Source organism: Etheostoma spectabile, chromosome 14 (genome assembly GCF_008692095.1).
Source record: "Etheostoma spectabile isolate EspeVRDwgs_2016 chromosome 14, UIUC_Espe_1.0, whole genome shotgun sequence".
NCBI classification, from domain to species: domain Eukaryota; kingdom Metazoa; phylum Chordata; class Actinopteri; order Perciformes; family Percidae; genus Etheostoma; species Etheostoma spectabile.
Window position 1 is genome coordinate 7,645,102 of NC_045746.1, and position 12,801 is coordinate 7,657,902.

General features: G+C 39.4%; 1 protein-coding gene across 4 annotated transcripts in view; it reads right to left on the minus strand.

The window, feature by feature from the left end:
* Nucleotides 1-6,452: 6,452 nt before the first annotated feature.
* si:dkey-81h8.1 (uncharacterized) overlaps nt 6,453-12,801 on the minus strand; it is a 20,170-nt gene continuing 13,821 nt past the window's right edge. For 3 of the 4 annotated variants that reach the window (XM_032536260.1, XM_032536261.1, XM_032536259.1), the window contains 2 exons: nt 8,810-8,902; nt 6,453-7,014 (listed from right to left, as the gene is read on the minus strand). In XM_032536260.1, coding sequence (XP_032392151.1) covers nt 6,907-7,014; nt 8,810-8,902 — 201 coding nt within the window. In that variant the 3' untranslated portion in view covers nt 6,453-6,906. The remainder of the gene's footprint in view (nt 7,015-8,809; nt 8,903-12,801) is intronic. The other variant, XM_032536262.1, reaches the window with a different exon arrangement.

A 12,801-nucleotide genomic window follows, 5' to 3' on the forward strand; every position in this document is an offset into this window, starting at 1 on the left:
GAAAACGGGTCAATTTGACCCGAGGACAGCATGAGGGTTAAACAAGTTAAATGCTAATAATATAAAACGTAATAAATGGTATTACGTGAGAACAGACATGAGCCCAATAATGCTGCTCATGAGCATTAGCATGCGGCTAGCAGACTTGTTTGTGTGTATTGTATTTCATGTAATTTACAACCATGCTGACACCTACATATCAAATGATGGGATCAAAATGATCATAATTACTGTTGTACATGTTGATGTGATACTGATGATGACAACGATACAATGATGACGTCAGGGGGTGTTAACTCTATATCTATCTAGACGTCATCTGGGACATGTGAAGAGGTGTGTTTGACTAGACAGCGGAAAGGCAAACTATTTTTCAACCGCATTTTGTGAGATAAACGGGGTTTTTTCTGTTTAAGATAAGTTTTATTTGTGTTGCTGTTAACGTAGGAACGTATCATTATGACACTACGAAAGAATGCACGTTGATTTACTGACCGCTCCTACAGTAAATCCAGACAGCTAGCTAGACTATCTGTCCAATCGGAGTTTTCTGTTGCACGATTAAAACTGCTTTTGAACATACACCTGTTCCACCGAAACCAGTTCCTTCCCGAGGCTTTTTTTGCAGAGGCGCTGTTGCTCTGCTCGGCGTGTAGTGTTACGAGTTTCAAATTGTGTAACTGGAGTAACAAATGATTTGGATTAGGGTTCACTGCTCTCAACTCTCCCAGATGAGACCCTGGAAAACAGAATCACGGAGTCAGTGAGGGAAAGAACGAACCGCAATCTCCGTCTCCAAATCCCTGTGTCTTTATTACAAATTTCCCAAATCATGGTATAAAACAATATAACATTCCCTTAGTGTAAACATGTTTCAGTTTCAGTGTCCATCTGTTCATTTCAGTTTAAACATCTTAATGGAGTTTTCTCTACTCTCCACATATCAGTGACCAACCTCTTCCACACTATAATAATCCTGTCTTTACAGAAATAGACATCACCCTTCCTTTACTGTACGATCATATCAAAAGGATAAATCATGTTTTAATCTACATAGATATATAATTATTTATTTTCTTTTTAACTTCAGAAATCCACTGTCATACTAAAGTTATATTGTGAATCATAAAACCTCTTTACATTAATATTCAAATGACGTTAGAGCCAAAACATGAATCACCGTAAGCACAGGGATAACTGTTCAACTTCTGATACATCTTTATTTTTAAAACACAGACCAGACACCTGACTGCTTCTGTATAACTTTAGGAAGAACTCCCCTTTAAGTTTTAAACAACATACCCCTCTTCTCTTAACATTAACAATCATTTGTAGCCTGTCAGGATACCGTAAAAAAACCAGAAATAAAGCATTACCAGGGAGTGAAAACAGAGTTTTTGTCATTTTTACCAAGTATGAACCATAGACTGTTATTACAGTTGTTTTCAATTGCTAACAAGCGCGTACCATACTTCAGATACTTTTTCTAAACTCTTACACCAGACTCACCTACAAAACACAATTGGCCAAATGGATAATTTTCTTCTCAAAAACATTTTGTTAATATATACTAACTTTTCATTTCAAAATAGAACACATCTTTTCTGCACACACTAACTTTCCCAAAAACCTGGAAACCTGGCGAAAATGAAATTATGTCTGAAAGAATACACACTTGTTTTCACTTCACAAAGTACATGCAGTCAATCAAGTACACCAGGTTCAGAAATACTGGCATTGTTGAAATTACAAAAAACTGCCTAGACTTTTAGTTTTTCAGTTTAAAGGTATTGCATGCAAAAATGCACCACCATTTTTACACTACAATTTTGGTGGGAATTGTATGTCCACATGTACTGTAATGTTCACATTCAAATCATTCAGTAAAAAAGCAAATTAGTTGTGTTCATTTACGTTTACTACAGGAGGTACAGTAGAAACACGGATCAGTAGAACCCAAGAATGCTGAGTATTGTACGATTTTATACAGTATTGTTAGTGACAAGGTAGTGACCATGAAAACGGCATAAGAAAAAAAAAACTGTAAAAAGCCCAGTAGAAAGGGAGGGAGGGGAATAAAAGTACAAAATTACTGCACTAATCATTGCACCGTTTCAGGGTTAGGCCAATGGCATCATACTACTACATCATCGATAGTTATCCACAGGCGATAGCACCTTGGGATATAAAAACGCTTGGTATGTCGGATCCACCCTTGGCAAGTCATGAACTGTGATGTCCCTGCAGCCAGCTCACAGTGGCTTCAGGAGGGACCTGGTCATGTGGCTGATGGTCATAAACTTCCACCCCATGCAGAGAAAAGAACTCCCTAGGGGTGAGGAAAGGTGAATAGGGTGGAGGAAGAGACTTACCAGTCTTGGGTTGACTTCAACCATGTTGTTATGTTGGATGATGGAAAGCACATTGTGCCAGGTAATTACAAGGTCCTCATGTTTCACCCTCTGATCCTGCTCTGGAACAGGCGCTGGTGGAGATCACTGAGAAAGGCAAGGTGCGCTCGGTATATAGGGTCCAACCTGACATCTGTGATGGAGTATCCTGCATGTTGCAATTGCCGCACACATGGTAATGTTTGCCCCTCTCTGTCCGGCACATCAATGTGGCCCTTTTCCAATTATATTTCGGCCACGTCGACGCCTTTTGGCCAGATTGAATCCTGCCTCATCTATGTATATGAATTCATGAGGGGCCTGGTTGGCCTCCAATTCCATAACTCTCTGAAACAAAGTTAATGTAAATCATGTCATTACTGTATACCATACTGTACTGTAACCTATTACTGTGTATGTTACCTGCTTGCAAAGTGCAAAGCTTATAGAACTGGACAATGAATTGAATATACACTATACCTGGACATACTGTCGTCGTAGCTCCTTGACTCTCTCACTGTTCCTCTCAAAGGGAACAGCGTAGAGCTGCTTCATCCGCACTCTGTGTTTGGACAACGTCCGTGTGATGGTTGTGAGGCTGATGCTATCGATATTGTCAAATATCTCATGGTCCTCCACAATTCTAGCTTGAATTTCATGCAGTTTTATTGCATTATTTGCAACAACCATTTCTACAATGGCAAGCTCTTGATCATTATTGAGGAGCTTTCCTCTTCCCCCAGAGGGTGGAAGACGTTGCATTCTTTAGAGGGACAAAAAATTCAACATATGCATTACTGTGTGACCTTATTGACATGACAAGTGAGAATAGAAAAACCATAGACTGAAAATGCAATACTTACCTGTTGGTTTGTTGAAAGATGCGATAATGGAGGCAACCGTTGACGCCTCAATTGGGCTGCACCTTTCACCAGCCTCTCTAGTGAAAAGACCGTGGTTGATACTGGCAACGATAGTGGCACGAATATTCATCATGACTAATGTTCTTGCAGCCCTGGAATGCCACAACACAGCTCTTACATCTACCTTGCCCTCTCCTGGCTGCTGATGTCCTGCTCCTGTCAGCTCGCCTCACTGCTCCTGCTCCTGCTCACTGCTCCTGCTATCTCACTGCTCCTGCTCCTCTCACTCTCCTGATCCTCTCACTGCTCCTCTCATGCTCCGCTCCTCTCACTACTCCTGCTCCTTTCTGTGTACTTTTCGCCTTCATGCTTCCTCTCACTGCTCTGCTCCGATCACTACTCTTCTCATCGTTACTCCTGCTCTCTCACACCTCTCTACACTACTCCTCTTCCACTACTCCTGCTACTCTCACTACTCCTGCTCCTCTCACTGCTCCTCTCACTCTCTCCGCTCCTACTCATACTCCTGCTCCTCCACTGATCCTTCATACTCTGCTTTCTCCCTGGGCCCTTGCTCTTACTCTCGTGTCAGACATTACAGGTTTGCTGTTTTCTGTTCTGTTCCAAAAACATCAATCCTCAAAAGTCCTCTATTTATAAGTGCAATGAATAGAAAAAATAACCTGCCCCTTAATCTAAGCCAGACTGGATCACTGTGGTTTGCCCAATGTTACCCAACATAAATCGCTGTGTGTGAAGTTATTCAATTTGTTTTTTTCATTATCAGCTATATACATGTTTTTTAACTGATCTCTTGCAGAAGCAGAGGTTTTTAACTGTGTCTAAGGTTTGGATTATTGTTTTGCTGTTGTGGGATGGTGAGTGTGTGTAACATTTGTAACAATATACAAAAACAATCTCACAATTTTGTTGGGAGGTATAGCTTGTGTCTGTTAAGAAAATGAAGCATTGTGGAAATGTGTTCACTAACTGCATATTGTGTGAAATGACTTGAAATGTGTGAATGGTATGGCCACAAAGACCGATGCGTGCTAATGTGTTTAGAGTTTGAAATGTGACAACTGGTTCGACAAAAGCGTGTTAGCGACTGAAAAAAAACTGTAAATATACCACGTCATGGTACCAATCTGGTTAAGTTCTTAGTGTGCTCTAATTACAGTTAGTATTAGTATGTTTTTTGGTGTTTTCTTTTGGACGTTTTTTAATGTGTCTAATGAGTGAATATTATTTATTTCTTCTTCCAGAAGGTCTGGAGTGGTGTTACCCTCTCCCCCAGTACACCCCGTTCCCCCATCTGACGGCCACCGGCTCTCCGTATTCATCTTCAACATCAGCATCATCATTTTTACAACACCTGAACGATTCCTGGCACCCCCACCACATTTAACACACTCTCCTGATTTGCGACTTCGAGCCCCCTGTCGATTAATCCTGTTAGTGTACTGTGAACTTGTGATAGAACGCAATTAACATCAGTCAAGTCTATACCACGCAGGTCGATTAAAGTTCGGTTCTGTTGTCTGATGTCCTACCACAGCCAGACTGCGGTTGACGGCTGTAAGGGCGGACAGCTGGTAGTGTGAAGTTCAAGGGCCGCGTTTCTAACCACAGGAAACAGGTTTTGTCGCGGCTAGTTAAAAGGTGTGGATTGTGGCTGTATGTGGGATTTTGGGTGCTGGTGTTTTCACTCCCTGGTAATGCTTTATTTCTGTTTTTTTATGGTATCCTAACAAATAACTATATTGCCAACATTTTTAAAGGTAAAAAATAGTCAATACTGGACGATGATGAATGTACTTTTGAGTAAAATGCATACTGCCGACCGGTGGGTGAAGGGTCCTCCAATTGTCAATAATATGTACAGCCATGCAGTAGCCAAGTAGAGCTGGATCCTTGCCCCATATTAGACTGCACAGTTTCACTGACTAGATCTATCTTAGCACAGGTTAGGGCAACAGATAAAGTTGCCAGCTATCACTCAGTACATACAATCACACATATACATACATACATACACCATCATACATGCATCAGATACATACATGCATCATACAATCACACTAATACCCACATACCTACATTCTACATCCCTACATGCAACATACATACACAACACATAACCACATACATAGCACTTCATACCATACAACATACACACATACACACATACATCATGCATACCTACTGCAATTACATACTATACATACATCATGCATACATACAATCACACATACATACACACATACTACATTCATACATACATACATACATACACACACATACGATCCAATATACCACTGCATACATGCCTATATACATACATACACACACATACACCATACATGCATAATACTACATACACATACATACATAACACACTACATCACATACACACTACATACATACATACATACACACATACACACTACATACATGCATACATATATACATACATCATACTACGAATCACACATACCTAACACACATACATACATGCCATACTTTACATTATCCATGCATAATACCATCACACTACCCAACATACATACCACATCCATACATACTACCTAACCTGGACTTAATTAAAACCTGGTCACTTTAACTTTAACACTTGACTCAACACTGACACTTTCGACTGATTATTTATGGTTAATGTCTTTTTATGTCTTTTGATTGACAAATGTTCTTATTGTTATTATTATTACTGCTATTTGTGCAATCTTTATACTGTCATTCTTCTTTTCTTGCTAAAACGGATGCTGGAAATTTCAATTTCCTTGCAGGAGTCATCCCAAAAGGAGCACTAAAGAGAAGTCGAAGTCTCTAAGTCTAAGTCTTTGCTCAGATAGCGTGCAGTATAAGACTCTGTGTACAAGACCTTCTGATAAACATATTAACATAACTAAAAAAGAAATGTGAAGAAAAGGAAGAGAAAGAAGAAAATCAAACCAACCCAGCCCTCTTTCTCAAAACGCTTCCCTGAACTACGCGTCTGAACGCTACATGCATCAAACCAGTGCTCCACAAGTAACCATATATAGTTAGAAATGTCTATAAAACATCTTATGAAAACACGTTTAAAAATGACAAAGCATAAATAATATTCTGACTCCCCACTTTCACTCAATATAAGGTTAGTTTTATAACCAGACAATAATAAATCTTATTTCAAGTCAAATATGTTTTGTGCAAGAAAGGTTTAATAGTACAAGGTTACATATTGATTCAGTCTTCACTCAAATCAACACATGTGCACAGACTTTTAGTGAAGTGAATATTTATATACTCTTGAAGGTGAACAAGATCGGTGCTTTCCCCACAATGTCCAAACTGAGTACCTAGTATAACTAGTACTAGTATAACTGGGAGTTATTTTTAATACGCTATACTTATTCTCTCTACTTCTATACTTATTTTAGTTATCTTAGTATTTGAAGAATACATCAACATGGCTTGTAACATTAATCCATATCATAACCCCAATCCTGACCCTGTGTTCATGTCGTGCCAGAAGTGAAAGGACAGGATGACTACCTTTGATAACTTGTTGGCGGAATAGTTTTAACACTCTGACTGACATGACATTACACTACGGGAAGCAGTGTGTGTGTGTGTGTGTGTGTGTGTTGAGTTCATGGCTCTGTGGTCACATCTTCTATCGGCTCCACCTGGGGTTCTGTAGGCGGGGTGGAGAGGTCCTCCGCCTGCTCTGAATCTGGTTCAGTCACAACTACAGCCACCTGTTGACACACAGACAGCAGTAAAATGGGAACATGATTTGCAGAAAACATCAACCCTTGTAATACTTTTTTTTTTCATCACAGTCAAAACACGCTAGCTCATTGATGTGGTGCCCTAGGTGGGCAAATTCAAAATATGATTTTCTACTTTAAGGTGTATGTTTTGTGTTATTATTGTTGAGACCATCAGATAAAGAAGAATTAAACCTGATATTAATCAGAGATCTTAAAGGGAAACTTTTATTCACAAAGAGATTTTTGGCCTACACGTAAAATTCCAATCCTGATCCAGCTAGGAAACAAAGGAAAGCACATGTCTCATTTTACAGCTGCAGCCAGCAAGTCACACGTAGGTGTCACTTCACAAAATGGCCCCAGGTCTGAGAACTCTGGTCTCCCATTGGTTCCTTGAGTGTAGGGCCAATACAAAAATGATGGGATTTTGTACCAAAAAGACTAATATTAGCTTTGGCTGATATTAGCTTTGAAATGTATTTTTGCACAGCACAAGGACTCCGGATGTTTTCAGTAAACTGCTTGAATAAAATAAAATGTACATGTATGAGTACTGTCTTCAAATCAACTTAGAAAATGTTACCCGCTCCTTTAAGACTAATGTACTGCATACCCCAAAACACTTGACCTGACGGTGACTGGCTGCGTGCAAGCGGAGCAGCTCAGCTGATGAATTCAGACAGATTAAAACGTTTACCTTTGAATAAAAACCATAAGAGGACTACTTCTCCTGGGTCTCTGTCTAAATGTTCACACATGCATGGCCTCCCCTAACCAGCTGCCCAAAATTAGGCACTAAGATGTCCAGACTGGCCAACCAGCTGCTGTACTATGGCTGGCTGGATGAGGAGCTGCGAGGCAGCGGGGTGGGGGGGGGGGAGAAAGCAATACCACAGGCCAAGCACCGGCCTGTAACAAAGTCGTTTTAATTGCACAAGAAAATGTGTGCTTTGTAGGCTTTATAGCTGCCTGTAATATTCCGCAAACTCCCTTGCAATCTCCTGTTTGTCTGTTGCTGTTTTGAGGATGGAACTTTGAGCATTGCATTTTTGTGTGCTGTTTTTTTGTAAAAAGAAAATATCTTTCGGAGTTTTTGCCCCATCACAATACTTTTGTTTTGTGCAAGCCAGAGTGTGTACTCTCTCGGGTAATACCATATCCAAGTCTTATTTTCGTTAGGTCTACAAGAACTGAGGTGTCTCCGGTTGTCTTGGGTGTCTTGCACTTTGGATTCAGCGGAGTGGCTTTCTTCTTTTTTTCACAAGGCTTGAAAGGATTATGCTACTAATTCCTCCACAGCTCTGCAGAGGAGGGTCTGGCTAGTCCACACGGCATTCCAGGACGGGAGAAAAAAATGGCCCACCGGCATTTCTTTAAATCAATCCCACCTGCTAAGCACTGGATAGAGCAACGGTGCCTCCACAAAATATATGCAGTATGCAAGGAATTAGATTTGTTGTGGGCAAGAGGCATGGAGGACACTTTTTAGACATATTATAGTGGAATTTAAAAAAAACTCAAGAGGGTCTGGTGTGAATCATTGCCAAACACAGTCATCAGCGCCTTTCCTTCCTTGAATGCCCTGTGTTTATTATGGCAGGCCAACGAGTCATTCTTGATTCCTCTCACTTCGGCACAAAGTGAATCAGCAAACTAAGGCAACTGTGAGGCAACTAAGGAAATGACCTCAATTAGGTGACACCTACCTGGTGAGAGGCAGCACCCTATATCACGTCCCTGCATAAAAATAGGGCCCTAACAAAGAGTGTGTTGGTGGTACCTGAGACGGCTCAGCTTCAGCTGGAGCTGCCTGCTGCACGGCTGGAACAGGCGGGGGGCGCGTTTGTGGATAGACAGGTCTCTGGCTGGGAGCCTGCATGACACACACACACACACACACACACACAGACACACACACACACACAGACACACACACAAACACACAAACACACACACACACACACACACACACACACACAGCTCTTACTGCTATGTTTGGTAAGTAGTTTAATCTCAGCCTTCTGTTAGACTACAATCTTGGCAGTTTTGACAGTAACAGGATACACTTTTACTGACTATTACATTTTTCTTTAAGTGAGCACAAAGACTCAAGGAAAGCTGGGAGCTGCACAGTGTGAGCAGTGAAGCCATTGGGGGAACTTGCTCATGGGCACCTCAGCGATGATAAAGATGGAGACTGCTCTTCTACTTTACCACACATATTTGTTGGGGAATAAGGAGTACTGAGGAAATTTATTTAACCACCTCATTCATCACCAAGATGCACAAATCGATATGAATAACATGTCTTTATTTAGCTATTGAATTGTAAAAAACCTAAATTATTAGAACTTTATGACAGGGTCCAAAATTAGCACCATCTACCAGCCAAATGCTGGTTAAATGTGCATATAGCTGGTAGATTTGCTTCATTCACCAGACAAAAATTGATAGTTATCTATTAGGCCCGCACAATTAATTGTTATAAAATCGCGATCTCGATTCACCCTGTTCACAATTTAATTTTTTAATAATTTCAATTGAAAAAAAACTTTTTTTTTTGTAAATGACTTTGAATCTCATTAATTTTACGAGCCGACTGCATCACAAACGCTACTAGTTTCTTCTTTGAGTTTTTTATTGAGGTTATCAATAAATTTGAGTAAAACTAAATTCATGGTATTTGGAAACTGTAAGTCAAAGCATCAGGCAGAGATACAGATAGAGGGGGTTAGCATAGAAAGAGTATATGAAAATAAATTCCTGGGAGTGATCATAGATGACAAGATTTGCTGGAAGCCTCACATAAAACACATCAAAACCAAACTGTCCAGAAGTATTTCAGTCCTAGCAAGAGCTAAGCACATTCTGGAACCCAAATCACTTCACATCCTATACTGCTCACTACTGTTACCTTATTTTAATTACTGTGTAGAGGTTTGGGGAAACACTTATCAACACTCACTACAGCCACTAGTCATTATGCAAAAAAGAGCAATAAGAATCATTCACAACGCCGGATTTCGGGATCATACTAATTCATTATTTCTAATGTCTAAATTGCTAAAATATCATGATTTAATTAAATATCAAACTGCAGTATTCATGTTCAAAGCAAGAAATAGCCTATTGCCTGGGAATATTCAAAAGATGTTCACGAAGGGAGGGAGGGTAAGATTAAGGGGAAGAGGAAATTTAAGATTAATAGATGTAGAACATCAAGGAAAAGATTATGTTTATCAATGCGCGAGTTAAATTGTGGAACAAACTAGATGAGAAACTAAAGCAATGCCCAAACATATTCCTTTTCAAAAAAATGTACAAAGAAATTGTTTTAGAAAGTATAAAGAAGCACTGTAGAAAGTTGTGTTGTGTTTTTGTTTTGTTTATTATTTATATATATATATAGGTATTGTGTGTGTATATGTATGTATATGTGTGTGTGTATATATATATATAGTGTGTATGTATATTATATATATTATATATATATATATATATATAATATATATATATATTAATATATATATATGTATGTGTGTGTGTGTGTATGTGTATATGCAGTGATGTAGTGGAGGCTAAACGCACGTAAACGCCGTTTATGCACCTCTCAAAATTCGGAAATGGCGTTTACCCACCTCCAAAGTGCGTTTACCCACCTCTGAATAGCTATCGTCCCAAAGCCATTAAATTAGCTTATGTCGTTTTAGTTTCATATTGTTCATTATTAGTTTCATAGGTTTGTAAACCTAAAACGAAGTCCATCATATTGCGCTGCATACTGTCAGTGTGACTAATCTTTGCGGTGTTTGGGCTGTGAGCCCCCAGCGTTGCCTTCCAGGCAGCGCTACCTGTAAGTACTGGATTGGGCAATGGTTGGGTGCCTTGAAGTCCCGGTCGCAGCGCTGCCTGGAAGTCAAAGTTGAGGGCTTAAACATAAGCAGGAAGCGGCAGACTAAAGTCAAAGATTCGTCAGTCATGTCATACTATCCTACAGTAGTTAATGATGAATGGGTTTGAAAATGGTAAAATGTGACTTTATGTCGATTGTTGTGTTGCAAAATGTGTGTGAAGCATAAATAGTGTAGACTTTGGGGACTTGAGAAGAGGTTTTGCTCTGTGTGTTAGTTTAAATAATTGTTCTATGCATGTCATTTTATTGTGTTAGCAATTGGAAAAAACTGTATTCACCAACTATTTTGTTAATCAATTAGTGGTTTGAGTAATGTTTGTTAGAACAAAGTAAAAGGTCTTTGATTCCAGCTTGTTATATGTGAATATTTTGCACATATTTTGTTGTCTCTGTTTTGTCATTTAGTAACTTATAGATCAACCATATAATTCTTTAGAGTCTTTTAACAAGAACTTTGATTAATGTATGAACTGATACTGATTGTGCGACCTATGAGGGAACAAAAGTGATAAATTGCCTGTAGCAATGTCATCAGGTGCACGGTAGGCCGTGGCCCCCCCTTATCGGTGATCGCGTCGTGGTCCACCTGATCGCAGAATTTATAGTTTACCACCTCTTTTTTTACCACTACACCTTGTGTATATGTATGTGGATAGTATGTATGTATATATGTATGTATGTGTATATGTGTGGATATTAGATTAGATTAGATTAGATTAGATTATACTTTATTTATCCCACGACGGGGAAATTCTGTCGTTACAAGTAGCAGCATAGCAGCAACAGCAAAAAAAACAAAAACAAAACAACATGTGTGTGTATGTTTGTGTAGGTATGGTATATAATATATATAGCACAAATTATAAATATTGTAAAGCAATGCAAGAATTAAAGGGGTAGGAGTACATAAGTTTTACTTCTTCCTACTCCTTTTAGCACATGTAATAGAGGGATGTTAAAGAAGGATACTTTGTTTGTTATGTTTCTCTCCAATTTTTTGGTTTCTTTTTCTTTTATTTTATTTATTTTACATTTATACACTTTCTCTTGCATGTTCGAAATAAAGATATCAATCAATCAATCAATCAATCAATAAACAGACTGTACAAAATAAGTTTTAAAGTGCTCACGAGCGCTGCAATTGCAATCCAATTTGTCTAAAATTTCTGTCCAGCCTTGAGGAACTGTATAGGCTAAAACTGACTTTGGTTATGGCTCCCCCCACTGGCAACAGGAAATCAGCCATGTATGACAAACATCATCTGATTTACATGATAATGTGTGGTCTGCATGTGATACTGAGCCGCCCTATACTTTAACCACATCCACAGGCCACGCCCCCTTTCATACCATTTTAACTGTTGAAGGTAGAGTCTTGTGTGAGGTGTCATTGAACGCAGCAGAGAGTTCCTTTTTCATTGGTCGGCCCACCCCACAGCTAATGAACTGTATTACGTAGAGTCTTGTGTGAGTTATCATTGAACTCAGCAGAGAATTCCCTTTTTCATAGGTGATGATGAAGGAGTGGCGTCCACCAGTAACCCCAGCATGCAAGAAGGCGCGAGGACCCGTCCAACGCAGCTTTAATTGAATTTACCTTTACCAACATCTGCTGAACTAACTGCTTGGTAAACTTAACTAATCGCTTAGTAATTGCTGAATGCAATTTATTTTTATTTATTTGATTAAGACAATGCACATTAATGAACATTTCGGTAAATTCACCAGTGTTAGCCAATTGGGTTTTCAACTGTAGTCCTACCTAGGATGCGTGTCTTTTATGGTGGGAAGAAACCGGAGCACCCGGAGGAAACCCACACAAACACAGGGAGAACATACAAACTCCACACAGAAAGGCC